Source organism: Peromyscus leucopus, chromosome 16_21, assembly GCF_004664715.2.
Source record: "Peromyscus leucopus breed LL Stock chromosome 16_21, UCI_PerLeu_2.1, whole genome shotgun sequence".
Classification (NCBI taxonomy): domain Eukaryota; kingdom Metazoa; phylum Chordata; class Mammalia; order Rodentia; family Cricetidae; genus Peromyscus; species Peromyscus leucopus.
The window spans coordinates 10,940,508-10,957,662 of NC_051084.1; the positions used below are offsets into that span (position 1 = coordinate 10,940,508).

At 51.8% G+C, this 17,155-nt stretch overlaps 1 protein-coding gene across 7 annotated transcripts in view; it reads left to right on the forward strand.

The window, feature by feature from the left end:
• Anks1a (ankyrin repeat and sterile alpha motif domain containing 1A) overlaps positions 1-17,155 on the forward strand; it is a 161,432-nt gene that overhangs the window by 83,405 nt on the left and 60,872 nt on the right. For all 7 annotated transcript variants that reach the window (XM_028888435.1, XM_028888430.2, XM_028888431.2 and 4 more), the window contains 2 exons: positions 4,517-4,637; positions 15,227-15,801. In XM_028888435.1, coding sequence (XP_028744268.1) covers positions 4,517-4,637; positions 15,227-15,801 — 696 coding nt within the window. The remainder of the gene's footprint in view (positions 1-4,516; positions 4,638-15,226; positions 15,802-17,155) is intronic.

The window sequence follows — 17,155 nt, forward strand, 5'->3', positions numbered from 1 at the left end:
ATTTTTTTTTTGTTTGTTTGTGCATGTATGTATATGCACGACATGCCTGCCTGGTGCCCGTGGAAGTAGGATGAGGGTGTCAGATCCCCTGGAACTGGAATTAGCGGTGGTTGTGAGCCGCTGTGTCGGTGCTGGTCTGGGTCCAGGGCCTCTGGAAGAGCAGCTGGTGCTCTTAACTGCTGAGCCGTCTCCCCAGCCCCTGGGCATTGAACCCAGAGCCTTGTGTGCCAAGCAAGCACTCTGTCACTAAGCCATTTCCCCAGCCTGTACTCTTTGGGGAGGAAAGGATTGTTGCATTCGTGTCTGAGTGTGGGGCATATACGTGAGTGTCCTGATACGAGGAGGTTCCGAGTCCTTGCCATTGTACGAACAGTACAGTGTTATCAGGTTTTGGTGGTTGGGCCCCAGGGGGCTGCTTTCTGTTTTAACCCTCTCACTGCTTCCTGTAAAGACTGTATCCAAACATGAATCAGGTTACAGATGACAAGTGGAAAAGATAGGCTTTGGTCTGGTTACTTTTGCTGCATGATCTTTTATTTTCAAGTTTAGTAAATAATCAAGTCTATAAAATAAAAGATAAAGGAGGTGGGTGGGAAGGAAAGAGGTGGTTATTTGAAACAGTCTACTTTTTTTTTTTCAAGACACAGTCTCACTAAGTAGCTCTGTATGTCTTGGAACTCACTATGTAGACCACGCTGGCTTCGAACTCAGAGAGCCACTTGCCTCTGTCTCCCAGGTGCTGGGATTAAAGGCCTGTGCCACTGTGTTCAGCTACAGTTTTCCTTTTTTTCTTTTCTTTTTGTCTTTCAAGACAGGGTTTCTCTGTGTAACAATCCTGGCTGTCCTGAAAATCACTCTGTAGACCAGGCTGTCCTTGAACTCAGAGATCTGCCTGCCTCTGCCTCCCGAGTGCTGGGATTAAAGGTGTGCACCACTACCACCTGGCCTCCAGTCTACCTTTTTAAAAAATGTTTTTATGGCCAGGCTATTGGACATAAACAATTTGAAAAAAAAAAATATTTGAAAAACAAAACAAAACAAAAAAGACTTTATTATGTTAGTGTGTGTGTGTGTGTGTGTGTGTGTGTGTGTGTGTGTGTGTGTGTATGTGTGTTTTCAGAGGACAGAGTTCTTTCCTTCCGTCGTCATGTAGTTCAGGAAATTGAACACAGGTTGTCAGGTGTAGAGACAACACCTTTGTCTGCTGGGCCATCCTGCTTGGTGGGATGTCAGTGTGTGAGGTTCATCCTTTGGAAATGTTTCCTAACAACCTGGAATTCTAAACTAGTTGAACCAACACAGTTGGTTTTGGGGAGACCGTGACAACCAGAGCCCTAAACTTGCCTATTTGCTGTTATTATGGGTGCATAAATATAGAGGAGACATGGCCTGGATCATCATTCTCTTGATGATCCAGACAGGATCTTTATTATTTTATTTTATGTACATGGGTAGTTTTTTCGGGCATATCTGTCTGTCTGTGACTCAGAACTGTGCTTGGGATCCTGAGAGGCTGAAAAGGGCATCAGATCCCCTGGAACTGGAGTTTCAGAGGATTGTGAGCTGCCCAGTGTGGGTCCTGGAACCTCCACTCTGGTCTTTTGCAGGAACAGTAAGAAGTCCAGCCCACCATCTTAGTTTCCAGCTCTCTCAAAGCTCTAAAACTAAACCTCACATTGAGACAGTGATGTCAAGAAACCTGCTGCCGATGTGTTTTGTTTATAGTACTTGTCTCTGGTGCTAAGGAAGGCTTTGTGACCAAGCCAAATCTGAGGGCTGTGTACATGTCAATCATGTGACCCAGGATTTGCCCATAGAAGAGCTTATTCAAGCAATGATCTCATCATGATGCCAGACATGAGACATCACACACGTGCTCGTGCACACACCCACACACACCCACACAGGAAAAGTTTTTACTCCTCCTGATGGGCTACCAGCTGCCATGGGCTGGCCCTGGTCTCCTCTGTGATGAGGCTTCTGAGCTACCCACACCCCATGGATTCTCCAAGCCACAGCTGGGTGATGGCTGGCTGCTTGCAACCCTTCTGTGCCCAAGCAATGCTGCTCTCCACAGAGATTCTTTAGCTTTGAGTCATTGCCAGCCCTGGAGGAAAAGGGAAAGAAGATGAAGAAATACTTTAGTAGAAAACAGAATCCTTTCTTTTGACAACCAGTTCTTGCCATAGTCACTGTAACACAGGGCCACTTCTGTGGGAGCAAGGATGTCTGGAAGAAAAGTTTCTTGCTGACTGTCAAGGTTTAACCCCTTAGTTTGGTCAGGGCCAGAACAAGAGGAAAGGAACACCCCCGTTTATTGTCTGGGCCCAAGCAGGGGCTCTCATTAGCAGTTGAAGAAGGGAAGACAGCCCATTGGCTGGAGGAAGGTGGGGCCAAACTGGAATAGAACCCGAGGAACTGCATTTAATGACAGTAGCTCTGCTGCGGCCTTTGCATTAACCGTGGACAGGTCCCTGGCCCTGTCTGAGTTTGCAGATAAATGGCCAGAATCAGGTCCCCTGGCTGTGACTGGTGTCCCAGCTGTGGTGGTGGATGCTTTCTGCTCACATCTGCCCTGCCTGGTGGACTCATTTGCCACTGAAGTCTTCTATCCTGCCCTGTTTATAGGCTTGGCATCCTGGCTGTCAGCTACTTTTCAGGGAAGCATGCCTGGGCCTGGGTGAGAACTCTTGCTGAGGCTGTAATACTGGGAATCAGATTTCCAGGGCTCTGCGTGAGGGGTCATATGGATGGAAACCTGCAGAGCACAAATTCCTGTCAGTGAAGCCTGTGGTGTTAAGTTGACACGGTGTGAACTACTTAATGGTCCCTCTTTGTCCCCTTAATTGTGTTCCTGTGAAAACAGACCAGTAAATGATGCCCAGGGCTCCCAGAGTAAAGGCACCTTTAGTTCCAGGTCGGGTACCTGCTGTGCTCAGCAGTTTTAGAGTGAGACCATTGTTCTGCCATCAGAGAGGCAGCCTTGTTAATAAGACTGGGAGTGCTGTCCTCTCTTCTGGAGGACTTATAAGCCCTGCTGCTTACAGTGAGCTGTCCCCACAGAGGCGGACTCTGGTGAATCACTAACCTGGTGCTTTTCCAGTGAGTGGTAGGAGGTGTCTGTATGTGTAAAGGAGCTTCCCTTGTAGGATCTGCTGTTCTGTTAGGCATAAGTGGGAATCCCAGCTACCCCCACTTCACTCCCAGGCTGTACTTACCACTTCAAACAGCTCTGGAAGTTTTGTGCTCTGGCTTGATTGCGGTAGCTGGTATGTGATTATTCTTAACTTGTCTTTAAGACACATCTGCATCAGGGCAGATGAGTAGAATTATCAGGGCAGGAGTCTCCACAACTCTTCCCTGTGTCTCCAGCACTGTGGTTTGACCATCTTGGCTCTAATGCCAGGACTAGCTGAGGAGCCCCTGATGCTCACCTTCCCTGTATGGGAGGTGCTTACCTGCTTGAATCAAGACCTTCTCAGTGGACAAAGCTACTGTTCTCCCACAGAAACTCACATTGCTAGTTACTGACTCTCAAAACTGTTGGAGGCATCTGAAGTCACATTATAATTCAGCAGAAAGTTAGCTTTCAGGGGATCTGTTCCCACAGCTCTTGGGATCTGTGAAGAGGATAGTTACAAGCTGGCTCTGGTGGTTCATGCCTTTAATCCTAGCCCTGGGAAGGCAGAGACAGAAGGATCTGCCTGTTGAGGATCAGCCCGGTCTACACAGCAAGTTCCAGGCTAGCCAGGGCTGCAGCAGCAGAGGAGAGGGAAGAGGAGGACAAGAACAGGCCATTTAAGTGGCAAGAGTATTTTGTTTTCTTTTGAGGTGGATACTAGCCTGTGGGTAGAATATGTGCATGTCAGAGAAGAAGCATGGAGAAGGTTGGCAGTAACAGTACAGCTCAGATAACAACTACTAGAAAAGTTTCTCATAGAAACACTGTGGGGAGAGGGCAGAGAAGAAAGGCTTGGATTTTTACCATTTTTTGGAGGATAAAATGGTTTAGTCACACTGTGGAGATTTCATATACAGGAATTGTTTTCGGTTTTTCTGTTGCTGAGTCTGGGTTTATCAAGAAAAGGGGTTTATCTGACTCACAGGTGGGATGCCAAAAGTCCCGTGAAGCTGCTCCATCTGTTCATTAGCTTCTGGTTAGGGCAGCCTCAGCTGCGTCACAGCGGGGCCGAGCATGGGGTGCCGGGCTCACATGCTGCAGTGACCCCACTCAGGAGTGGGTTTGTTAGGAGAGGAGTCTAGAGGACCACCCACCCACCATGCCTCATCTCTGGTGTGTTGTCTCCCATCCCGGCTGCACTGGACATCGAGCTTCTGGCATGGTAACCTTGGGGAATGAGCCAGAACGCATGGAGGACTAGAAAAGCACCTGAGTCCACAGGGTGCCCGACTCTTTCCCTGCCTTGGCCTGCCCTGCAAGGTAGCGGGAATGGGAGCTTTGCTACGTTCCTCCCGTCTCTGTGCCCAACGGATTCTGGGTGTTTCTGTCTCCTAGGGCCTGGCTTTGAGACCCCGGATTCAGAGCGGTGTCCCCCGGGAGGAGGACGAGCACCCGTATGAGCTGCTGCTCACGGCAGAGACCAAGAAGCTGGGGGCCCCCGCCGGAAGGACTAAAGGTACTCCCTCCCTGCTTCCCTCCAGGGCACAGGAAAGGGTGGCGGGAGGGAGGGCAGGTGCTGAAGATGGAGTCGCGACACTAAGGTTAAGTCTGGGGCCTCATGGTCGCGGGGTGGACTCTGTGGTTCCTGACCTCAGGGCAGTGTGCTCCTTGTCAGGGTCATGACGGGCTGTCACCTGTAACTACGGTGCTTTGTCACTGTGGCTCGCTTGTATTGCTTCAGCAAAATCCATTCCGGATATAAGTTCCAGCCCTGCAGAGAGGGGGATGCACGGGCACCGGGCTGACTGAAGGGCGGTGTCTGGAGGGAACCTGCCTGTCCCTGCTCCCCACACGTGGAGCTATGAGGTCCTTCACCGCGCATGCCCACTGTCTCCAGTTGGTTCTGTCACTCCCACCTTGGTCAGGTACCCCAGCACACTGCCTCTCATCCTGTTCGGAGGCCTCCCCTGGGCGTGTAGGAACTGTCTTCCTCCTCATAGCAGCTGTTTGTGTCCTGTAGTTTCCACTGGGAACCCCTCTAAAAGGTTGCACTTCAGATGCAATGAGATGCATCTGTGTCTGTGCGCAGTCTGTGAGTGACTGCCAGCCAGGACCAAAACGGGCAGTCTGAGCACTACAGAGGGCTTTCCTCTGTCCCTCTCCTCGGATGTCTGTCTGTCCCAGTGATCTGCCCTTTCCGAACGTTCCGTGAATGGAGTCATTCAGCGTGCACCTCTGACTTGTGCAGTGCATCTGGGAACCATCTGTGCTGGTCTTCAGTCATTTGTTCCTCTTCACTGCTGGGTGACGTTCCTTTATAGAGAGAGGTGTGCCAGTTTATCCTTTCCCACCCAGGGACAGGGAGTCATTTTCAGTTTTCCCCAGTGGCAGGTACAACTACTTACTCTGTTTCCATTTTTCATGCAGGCAGAGGTTCTCATTCCCTGGGATAAGCATGTCACTGTAGGGGGGTTCGGGGTTCAGGGTCCCGGGCGCAGCACTCTTCTCAGAGAAGCCACTCAGCCACTGTGCAGTGACTCGCCGTTCTGGGTCCCCTGCGGTGTGCTGTCACACACACACACACACACACACACACACACACACACACACACACACACACACACCCGCGTCGGTGTCATCCTAGGAGAGGAGGGCCTCTGCCTTCCCGACTGAGCTGCTGTGTGAGCCAGTTCTCCGTGAAGTGTCCGCCAGCACCTGCTGCTCCTTTCAAAAGTGGGTCGTCTCCGTCTGTTACCGAGGTCTGAGGTCTCTGGGTATTATTGGCTTAAGTTCCTTCTTGTCTTTTTTGAGACAAGGTGTAGCTCAGACTGGCTTCTAACTCATGGCAGTTCTCCTGCCTCAGCCTCCCAGTGCTGGCATTACGTATGTGCGTCGCCCTGCCTGGCTGAATTGAAATTACTTTCTTTTCTTATTCACTTGTTTTGAACATGTTTGTTTTTGTTTTCTAAGAGTTTGAGACAGGGTCTTATCATTATAGCCCAAGTTGGTCTTGAACTCTCCGTGATTCCCCTGTCTCAACCTCTCAGGTGCTAGCTAGGCTTGCAGGCCTGTGTCACCACACTCTGTTGACAACTTCTTTATCGAATGTGCTTTTCTTTGGATGTCTTTTCTCTCACCCTAAGATCCTCATTTTGGTGTCGAATCCCACCGTTTGGGACGCTCTGGTGCCTTGGCTGTATGAGTTTGCCCGTCCTGTGGGTACATCCTTAATTTAGAGCGGGCACAGCTCTGGTGCCTTCTCTAGCGTCTGAAATGACACAAGCCATGCATAGCCATTCACGCCTGTGATCCCAGTGCTCTGGAGACTGAGGCAGGGGATTACTATGAGCTCCAGAGTTCAAGTCGGGGTGGGGCTATAGTGTGAGCCCCTTTCTGAAAAAAAAATCATGGAAATTAACTTTGGCCAAACAGGCCTGTACTCTCAGGTTGCATTTGAAGCTGGTGCTCCGTGAAGGAAGAGGGTGATGCTTTGAGCAGCTTCAGGTGGGATGACTGCACACAGCTAGCTCAGCCTTTCACGTGAGCGGGAAGGAACGAAGGCTTTCCCAGTGGGCCTGTCTCCTGGCTGCCCGGTGTCCCTGATAGGGATTTTCTGTCCCAAGGTCAGGAGTTCTCCCAGTTCTGGAAGCTTCGAAAGAAGACTTATAATCTCATGCCTGCCCCTCTGTTCCTTGTTGCTCTGCCCTGTTTGGCTGGTGAGAGTGAGTGCTGTGGGCAGCCTGTTTAATTGAACCATAGTGTGTGGCGGGGGCACTGCCTACAGGCTCGCCCTTTGGTGTGGCTCACTGGAGCTTTCAGACAGGGGCGAGGCATTAACTACGAAACGGACTTGCTGGTCTCTCAGAAGCCCTGACTGTGGTGTCCCCAGAAGGGAAGCAATCGGCAGCCTACGGTGCTTCATTCAAACCAGTCCTTTCCCCTTTCCATTAATGTCATTTTCGGATGCAGCTTTCATGAACTAATTGATCTGTTTTCCGAAGGTTATGTTTATGTTAATGAGACAGAACTTGGCCTACCTTAGCCTGTAGTGTGGGGTGGAACAGGGGGTCCTTTTGAATTGCCTTGTTAATGATATTGGTTTATACTCACCAAGAAGGAAAAGGAAGCAAGCATCACAAGAATACAGAGAGGTCGGGCTGAGGCCGACTCCGTTCTCAGAGTTGTGGAGGCGTGGCCGCCTCAGACATGCGCTGTCTTCATGCAGGGGTGGCTGTGAGCTAGCCCAACCCCGCCAGCCTGCGCCTGCCCCGCCGTGCACTGTCACAGTCGCGGGGACCCCGCCAGACAGTGGGGCTGGAGAGGCTCCTGGTTAAGACTGTGCTTCCTGGAACCCACATCAGCCTGCTCACAACCACCTTATCAGTTCCAGGGGTCCAGTACCCTCTTCTGCCCTTTTGAGCACCTGCATACACATGGCATATACTCATAAAGATACACATATATAAATTAAAAGACAGTTCTTCAAGAAAAAAAATAAAATTAGCAGTGGGGGCTGGGTCAGTCAGCACATGCCTTGCAAGCCCGAGGCCAAACACGGGACATGAACATGAATTTTTTCCTTTCTTTGTTCTTTGGTTTTGTTTTATTTATTTATTTATTTATTTATTTTTGAGACAGGGTTTCTCTGTGTAGCCCTGGCGGTCCTGGAACAGCACCTGGCTGATAACACTTGAAAAAGCAAAATTGGCAAATGCTTTAACGTCTGAAGATCTATATTCTTGTGTATTTAGTTCCTAAGTTGCCTATGTTTTTGTTTTTCTTCTTTACATTAAAATTAATGGTGTCTGGGTGAGGTGGTACACACTGTAGTCCCATCATTTGGAAGGCAGAGGCAGGAGGGTCTTTTAAGTCCAGGAGTCCTTAGAGCATCCCAGATGTAATGTAGGGACCACCCCCATCTCAAAAAAGAAAAGAAAATAGTGGCAGTAGAAATGCTTCTTGTGTCAGGCGGTGGTGGTGCACACCTTTAATCCCGGCACTCGAGAGGCAGAGGCAGGCGGATCTCTGTGAGTTTGAGGCCAGCCTCGAACCCTGTCTCTAAAAAAAAAAAAAAAAGAAAGAAAAAGAAACACTTCTTGTAAGTCCGTGTGGTGCGGCACAGTGGCCTGAGAGGGGAGGCATTTGAAGTCACTGAGGCAGCGGAGGGAGCAGCAGCCGGAGTGGGTAGAGCATGGCACGCACGGCCTCTGGTGTAGCCTCCGGCTCTGTGCAGCTCTTACACTTCATCTGAAGGAGGAAACTCAGCAGCAAGAAAGCGACAGACTTAATCACAAGCAGCATGTGGGAGTGATGCCAGCAACGGGTAGGTAGCCTGACCTTCAGTGATTGTAAAACGCTGTAAGAAATCTTGTTTGATAAGCAGGGTGCCACCACCCCTTGGGAGCATTCCGAATACTGGGGGGCGTCTGGAGTTGCGGGGTCAAACACTGATGGGAAGCACAGCCACGGCCCAGTCACACTGGTCCTGTGTTTGAGACAGTTTGAATCACAAAGGATCCTTACTCGCCTAAAATGGGCCTCGGTCTTGGAGAGCAGGAAAGCTGAGCCTGTTGCAGCAGCACAGGAGAATTTCCACCAGAGACGTTGTTCACACCCACGGAACTGGAAAAACCCAGCCGTCGGAGAGAGTGTTAGCAGATCCTTGAGGCAGAAAACACATGTCCCCCCAAAGCGGAAGGCCTACACGGCATTTATGATAGCTTTAGGGATATCCCTCTGTGGTTCAGGTGTCTCAAACACGGGGCCAGTGTGACCGAGGCATTCTGTTTGACCGCTCTCTGTGCGTTTCTGTCAGTCTTTGACTCTGTGCACTGATATCCAGGCGTGTGATCACTGACAAGTGCAGCGACTGCTTTCCAGGCTTGATAGCACAGAGCAAGGAGCCAGGAGGGCTCACCGTGAGCTGTGAAGTGAGGCTTAGCATGAGCAGGCAGGGGGGCCTGTGTAGGGGGGGGGCGGGGGGCGCACTTGCCTTAGAAGACTGATCCCTGAAGGGGAGGGGCCTGTCCCCTCCGTCCCTCTGCTCCTGGCCTCTCCCATTCTCACATGGCCTTACTGCTGTTGGTTAAGTCAGAGTTCAGAAAGAGAAAATAATGCCAGTGTTCAGTCCCTACCTTTACCTCAGAGTCCAGGCAGCTTTTCCCGGCAGAAGTGTGCATGACTGAGTGTGTAAACAGGCAGCGTGGCAGAGCCACAGCGGCAGCTGCTCCCCGGCCTCTAACTTAGGCCCCTGACACAGCCAGGCTGGGACCACGTGCCTCCCACGGCCGCTGCTTTGGGGTTAGAACAGTTGACTGAGCCTTGTGAACATGGCGCCTGTATTTCCTTCCACGCGATGCTTTGACAGCTGTTTATAGACGTGGACATGTGTGATAAATACAGAAAACAGTTGAAAGGGGCAGAATGTGTTAAATTCCTATGAAAGAGATAAAAAAAGAAAAGCAGTTTGACGTTCAAAAGGGAGACAAATTATGTCCCTGTAAGAAATCAGAGATAGTTTTACAAAGAGAAGGTCTGAGCTAAGCCCTGAAGTTGAGGATTCAACTCAGTAGGCAAGACTGGGGAAGGAGCTGAGCAGAGGTTCCAGGCAGGGGCGTGGCACACTTAACGGTGGGGCGGAGGGGGGGGGAGGGGAGTGTTGCCTGGAGCTCGGCCAGCACTCCAGTTTGGCTGGAACAAAGGGAACTTGTCATAGAGTGTTGGCTCTCAAATGTCAGTCTTTATTCCAGGGACAGAGCAGTACTGTTAGGAGGGTGGACAGCACAGGAGCCGCCCTTTAGAAAGAGAGAACTTGGGAGTCTTGGCCGGGAGAGGCCGGAGGCAGGGTAGCTGGCAGCCAGGACCTTCGGGAGTCTCTGAGGGTAACTAGAACTGTCCTGGAGGGAGGAGAAGAAGCCCTGGGGAGGAGGAAGGGGTGGGATGACAGGAGGGTGTCGCCAAGTGTGGATGAGCAAGGGCTGAGTGCTGAGGGAGACTGGGAGGTGTCTAGCCTGGCTGAGAAAGTCTTATGTAACCAGTAAAACGTGGGGAGTCGGAAAGGCTAGGATTGAGGGAAGACGCTAAATCTAGAGTTCTGTGTCCCAGGAGAGCACGTGTGTGGATGTGCCGTAACACCCAGAAACGTGGATCTGAGGATTAGGAGAGACCTGAGGTTAGAAGAGGAGCTGAGTGAGCCAAAGAGGAAAGAACAGGAAGCCTCAGCAAGCTGCATGCTGCCTGCAGAAATGAGCACGGGGCAGGGTGGAAGTTGGTGTTTTCAGGGACCTGTTGCTTCCTGTTAGTCACAGTCCTGGTGGCTCTTCACTTTCGAGTCGTTAGCATGGGAAGCAGAAGGCATTTTAAAGAAAGTCCCTGAACACTGAGTGTGTGACTCTTCAGTTGTGTGGTTATGCTGAGGTGCGCATTTGAAAAAGAACAGCCTTAAAACCTGATGTGGGAGCGGGCAGGACAAGAGGGTCACAAGTTTCACACCAACCTGGACGGACAGCAGAGTGAAGCTGTCCTAAGCAGCAACTGCAGCCTTTATCCCAGGTGGCTGCAACTGTCTAAAAATGCCAGGTCAAGGAAGCAGAGGAAGATGAGCATGTGGCTACCACTACTAACACAGGTTCCAGGGACTCCGAGCTGGAGGATGAAGACTAGAAAGTGTCAGGTGGTTGGAAGGCTGTTGGTCAATCCAGATGGTGCAGGTGCCTCTCTGAGACAAATGGGAAGAAATGAAACTCCCTGGATTTTGATATGGTGACAGGATGGAACAGTTATGACGTGTGTTGCAATCCTCTCAGGAGACTGTGTCATGTCCTCCAGAACGTGCCTGTGGGTAAAGATGATGATTTGGAAGAACAGGAGGGACAGTCGCTCTCATGGGGACAACAGAGTTTTCAGAAAGGAGCAAGACAGAATGAAGTTGGCCAGGCCAGATGCAGAGGCTCGCGTTTGAACTCTTGCTCGCTTCCTTGTATTCGGTGACCTTCAGGGTCACTTACCTTCTTGAAACTTCAGCTTCTGTGTAAATAGGACACCAGTTCTTCATGGTTGGTGGGAATTCTAAAGTGCCAGGAACACAGAGACCAGAGCTTCCTAAAGGGAAGACTCAGGAACCAGCAGGGTGAGCAGAGTTGACCAAGAGAACCTCAGGGAGCCAGCAGGGTGAGCAGGGGGAACCTGGGGGAGCAGGCAGAGTGAGCAGAGGGAGTCTGGGGAAGCTGGTAGGATGAGCAGGGGGAGTCTGGGGGAGCCAGCAGGGCGAGGTGAATTTATGGAGGAATAGGTTAGTTGTCTCTTGAGTCTTGAACAGGCTTAGCATTGCAGCAGCTTACAGGAGAGAAAACCAATGGCTATGAATGCCCAGTGTTGGTGTTAGAGCTAGGACTTAAGCTCTAGTCCACTGAATCCAGACCCACATCTTTGCCCATGACTGGAACCATTTCATCACTGGGAGGGGCTGCAGAGACAGAGGTAATCACACCCTCAGACCAGAGTGTCTCTGATAGACCTCATACATCCCAGCTGTTCATGTTCAGAAAAAGATCCCAAGAGGGAAAGCCACTGGAATGGACTGTCACTTGGACCTCTCGACTCCCAATCCATCCTCTGTTCTGTTCTCAGGTTGCTGTGGACTGGACTGGACTCTTTGAGATCATGGTCTGTAGTAGTGACCGGGTCACCTGGTCAGGACCTTTCTCCTTGAGCGCGCACGTGCCCTCTGAGAACAGTGCAGTCTTGTGCGGGGCCTGCTGTCTTCAGTATGTTCTTTCTTGCTCTTTTTTGAGACAGAATCTTGCTATGTAGCCTAACTGGTCTTGAATTCAGAGCAGTCCTCCTGCCTCAGAATCCTGAATTGAATTATAGATTTGAGCCATGTGATGGTTTGAATAAGATGTCCTTCATCGCCTTGAACGTGGGAGTACTTGGTCCCCAGTTGGTAACACTGTTTGGGAAGCTTAGGTATGGCCGTGTTGGAGGAGGTTTGGCACTAGGGGCAGCTTTGAAAGTGTAAAGATTCACACCATTTCTGGTTCATTCCCTCTCCTTCATGCTTGTAGTTCAAAATGTAAGTCCTCAGTTTTTTCTATTAGTTGCCTTGGTCATGGTGGTTTATTCCAGAAATAGAAAAGTAACTTAAGCCACCATGCTTAGGGTAGGTACAGTTTTTTTAGGGACAGACAGTGCACGAACTTCTTAAGATCCCAGTTTCAGCCAAGGAAGGGGGCATGCAGTTGTAGTCTCAGCACTGAGGAGCAGGATGGCTAGTTTGAAGCCAGCCTGGACTAGAGTTCTAAGCTAGCCAGGACTGTCTAGCAAGACACTGTCTCTGTATGGAGAGAGGGAGGGAGAAAGGGTCAGACAGACAGACACACTAACGTTCCTGTGCCTTGATGATCTAGCTCTTCAGGTGCCGAGGCTTCTTCCCTGTGTGAGATTTGCAGGTTGGACTTTCTGTGACTCACAGAGGTGCCTTCCTCCACAGACCTCCATCCTCCACAGACCTCCATCCTCCACAGACCTCCATCCTCCACAGACCTCCATCCTCCACAGACCTCTCCATCCTCCACAGACCTCCATCCTCCACAGACCTCCACCCTCCACAGACCTCCATCCTCCACAGACCTCCATCCTCCACAGACCTCCATCCTCCACAGACCTCCATCCTCCACAAGCTCCTATCCCTTGTCTCCACCCACAGCCTTCCCCGGCATCCCCCTGGTGTTGGCATCTGCCTCCCTTTCTTCATTGATGGCTGGCACGAGTGGGTGGCTGTCTAAGGGCCTTCATTGTCAGCTCCCCAGCAAGCAGCCAGAACCTTCCCTGACTTGGGTTTTGAGCCCCTACCAGTCCGGTGAGCCAAGAAGTCTCCCAGTGCTGGGCTGTGGAGTTCTCTTTCTGTTGCTCCTTCACCTGAGAGCCTGGAGCTGATGCAGAGGAGTAACCCAGGCCCCTTCCTGAATATCAGCAAGGATAGTGCAGCCTGGGCAGGAGCATTGGACAGTCGGCAGATCCATCAGCCTCTCCGGGGAAAGCACTACTGACCCGAACCTCCCTTCGGTGGTCCTGTATTGTCCTCTCTGTAGCCTCTACATACAGAGTCACCAGGCAGCCTCGTCCTGGGGACCCACTGTCACAGCGGCCCTTTGCAGCTGTGAAGTCATGACTTCCTCAGGCCCCAGTTATGCTGAATGGAACTCGCTTTCTCACTTGCTCACCTCTGTTTTTTCTACTTGAGGAACTCATTCAAGTTGTTGATGCCTTGTTCACTGCCCTGTAGGGTACAGGGTTAGTGAATGAAGGATGTGAAAGCTCCAGAGTGGTCAGATGCAAAGGAGGGAGGCACTGGAGTTCATACTTCGGGGTTCCCATGGATTAGTAATCAGAGCCTGTAATGAGAGTTGGCTGCCCCTCCTCTGCCCTGCAGAGCTGCCCAGAGCTGAGCGGTGCAGGCGCCTGGGGTGAGCTGGGTGTTGGGGCCCGTAGAGGCTTTCTCAGAAGAACCAGCACTGTGAGAACCACCCTGGCATCACCTTGTGGAGACTATTTTAGCACCTCATGTAGGCACGCTGGTCATCTGCCCCCCTTCCCCCCAACTTCTCTGTGTTGTGTACTGAGCTTCCTTAGGGACCTTGCAGCTGCCAGTGTATAACAAAGTTTGGAGTGGGGGCTGTACTCTGCAGCAAAAGAGACACCAGGTAGCACTGTACAGCACCCAAGGGACAGGTGCCATCCACCGAATGTGGGGACTGGGAGTCTCGTCACTGTCGTGGCGGTAAAGGGATTTTTAAGCACCATGCAGTCCAGTCTGCAGAGGCCACACAGCTGGAGAGGAGCAGAGCCAGTACTTCCTCCTGGGTAAACCTCTGCCCAACCACCCTGGGCAAAGCAGACCATGCCTGGGGCCACAGAGTACTCATCTGTGAAAACACTGGAACCACACACTCCGTTCTGTGGTGCTCGGCCTCATGAACAGTTCTTGGGCCGTTTGGGCAGATCAGGGGATTCTTTGTGTGCACGCATGTAGAATAGTACCACTTCCACGCATGTAGACGATACGCCTGAACATTAGCTTTGGATGTGATCACTGCCGGGTGTGGTGTTGCCTCAGCTGACGGCGTGGGTGAAAATCTGTGATAGGACTGAGTTCCCACAGGGTGTCCCAGGGTGGCACTGACGTGAGACGTGGACTTGGCCGATTATTGACGCTACTTCATGGCAGACGTTTTTGAGAGTATGGTGGTAGTTGGCCTCGGGAACTGACAGTGTCAGATTTCTGCGGTGTGAGGGAGGTCTCCAGAGAGCAGCAGCTGCCTCCTGGCATGACAAACTAGACTGTTTCCTTTTCTAGTGGATCAGCTAAGGTTAAACTTAAACAAATATGAGCAGCTGGGAGGCCTTGGCAGGAGTGAGGCACACACATTCTCAAAAAAAAAAAAAAAAGAAAGGGAAAAGTCTGTTCCTGCGGAAGGACGAGGCGTGGATGTGGATCTGAGTGGCCCCGAGGAGAAAGGAAGCAGTTACTTCCCCCGCCGTTCTGTTTTGCACTTTCAGTTAAGGAATTCCAGAAGTCGCAGGTTGTGATCATGACCTCCCTTTTCCCCTCCTAGCTGCTTGCCAGAGGAAGGGCGGGCGGGCGGCTCTAAATAACACTGTGGCCTTTATGGAAATGTATCCAGTGTCCCCGGAGTCGCTTTTGCTGGCACACTCTTGCTCCCTGTCCCTCGTTCTGTCCTCACTCTGTCCTTCTGTGTGTCCTTCCTGTCTGTAGTTAGTGCTTCTCCTGGCCTTATATAGCAAGGTCTGGTCGCTAATGTTAACAGAGGTCTGACACGGGGATGGCTGCCAGGCAGCATTAATCAGGCCAGTGTTTGGGATTTCATAAATGCCCTGACTTTGGGTACAAATTGAACATGAACAATATGAAACTGTTCTCCTCCTCCTCCTCCTCCTCCTCCTCTTCTGTCCTCTCCCTCCCCTCAGCCTACCCAACCTCTTTCTTCTCTCTGTTGTGAACTCTGCTCTGCCATCACGCGCTGCGTAGGAACTCTGTTGATTTTCGCCACGTTTAATTTTTTATTTCTCTCTGTCCACTCCAAGACCACAGGCAGAGCAGCAGCAGCCGGAGCCAGGACTCTGTGGAGGGGCAGGACGGGCAGGTCCCGGAGCAGTTCTCAGGTCTCCTCCACGGCTCCTCCCCAGTGTGTGAGGTGGGGCAGGACCCTTTCCAGCTGCTTACTGCCCCCAGCCAGAACCACCCCGAGTCCCCCCAGCAGGACGCCTGCCACGAGGCCAGCATGCAGCTAGAGGAGCCTGGTGTGCAAGGCACTGGAAGCCCACAGCCCGGCGTCCTGGACCAAAGCAAGAGAGTGGGCTTCCCAGCAGGCCTGCCTGCCCCGGGCAGCCGAGCACACCTCCAGCCGTGGACTCACACAGTGCCTCTGCACCCTGCCGGTGCTGAGGAAGAGGACGACAGGGGCAGAGCCCCTCCCACCAGCAAGCCCAAAGCGGAGCTCAAACTCAGCCGCAGTTTGTCTAAGTCTGACTCCGACCTTCTGACCTGCTCCCCCACGGAGGACACCACCATGGGGAGTCGTAGCGAGTCTCTGTCCAACTGCAGCATCGGGAAGAAGCGGCTGGAGAAGTCACCTTCATTTGCCTCGGAGTGGGATGAGGTAAGGCTGTCCTGATGTCACAGAGAATGTGGGCTGGCTGACCTGGCTGCAGCCCACTCCAGCTCCCCGTGTGCTGGCTTCTGGGACCAGGATCCGGGCCAGGACTGCCCCGTTCCTCAGCACCGTGCTGAGAATGTTTCTGATGGTGGTTACTGTGGCAAGCTCCAAGAAGCCGGGTCCTAGAGGACATGGCCCCGAATAGTTAAACCTGAGGGTGGAGGCCTAGCAGGGCAGGGCAGGGCTGAGGGAAGGACAGTTCCTAGAAATGACATGTGTTTGGAAACATTTGGAGCCCATCTGCCTGTCTCATTCTGGAGTTACTTCAGAAGAGCCATGGCACTTCCTGCGAGTCTTTGGAGAGGCAGAGGGAAGGCCAGGCTTAGCAGGGGCAGCAGGTGGGGAGAGGGTGGGGAGTGCTTGGGAAGAAGCTGTGAGGAGGGCTTCCAGGGGAGGGTGCTCTATCCGGCGTTCCTCCTGTCTATTCTTGCCATGTTCCTGAGACCCAGAAGCCTCTCCCAGCAGATGCACGCAGCCGGTCCCACATTCCCAGCTCAGTTAGGCAGAGGCTTTGGAGGCTCAAGAATCAAAGCGTGGTGAGGAGAACGCATTTCTGGTGTGAGACCTCGGGTTCTTCTTAACCACTGTTACTGAACATTTGGAGGTAGAACCGACAATTTCCCAGAGACCTTTGGAGTGTCCTACTGGGCAGAAGAACATGTGTCTGAAAGACTGGCAAATACCCTGGGAATGTTAAAGTGCCCGCTCACAATCTGCTTGCTATCTTTGAAGTGGACTTAGCCAGTCTCCCAGGAACAATCTGGGGATGCATTTAGCTCTCTAAAAGGAGGGGCAGCACAGCTGCCATGTGCCTGTGAGCATTCTGTAGTCCTTACACCCAACCCAGCCCGATGGCCCTGCTGCTGCAGAGTTATGTAAACCGAAGCCCATCCCATTCCCAGTGTGGGCAGGGCGGGGGCAGCTCCTTCTGCTCCTTATCTTCAGATAAGACCGGTCTTAGGACTGTTTAAACAGACACAGGAATCCCTGTGCAAAAGATCTCTCATTGCTTACTCAAAGCCTTGGTGGACCTGTTCCAGAGAGGTGCCAGGCACTAGAGGGAAGTCACTGTTGTGAGGTTGCTCCTGGGTCCCCCGGCTTACACTGCAGAGTATGTGTAAGAAGATGTCCCTCAGAACACCTTTAGGATAGCACCGGAATGGGGTGGGGACATAGTCGAGCAGTAGGTCTGTAGACGGGGCACCAGTGTGGGAGAGAGCTTCCACGGAGAAGTGGAGTTAGATTGGAACCAAGGAATTCGTACTCCTTTGGTTCAAACCAGATTGACGCTAACACA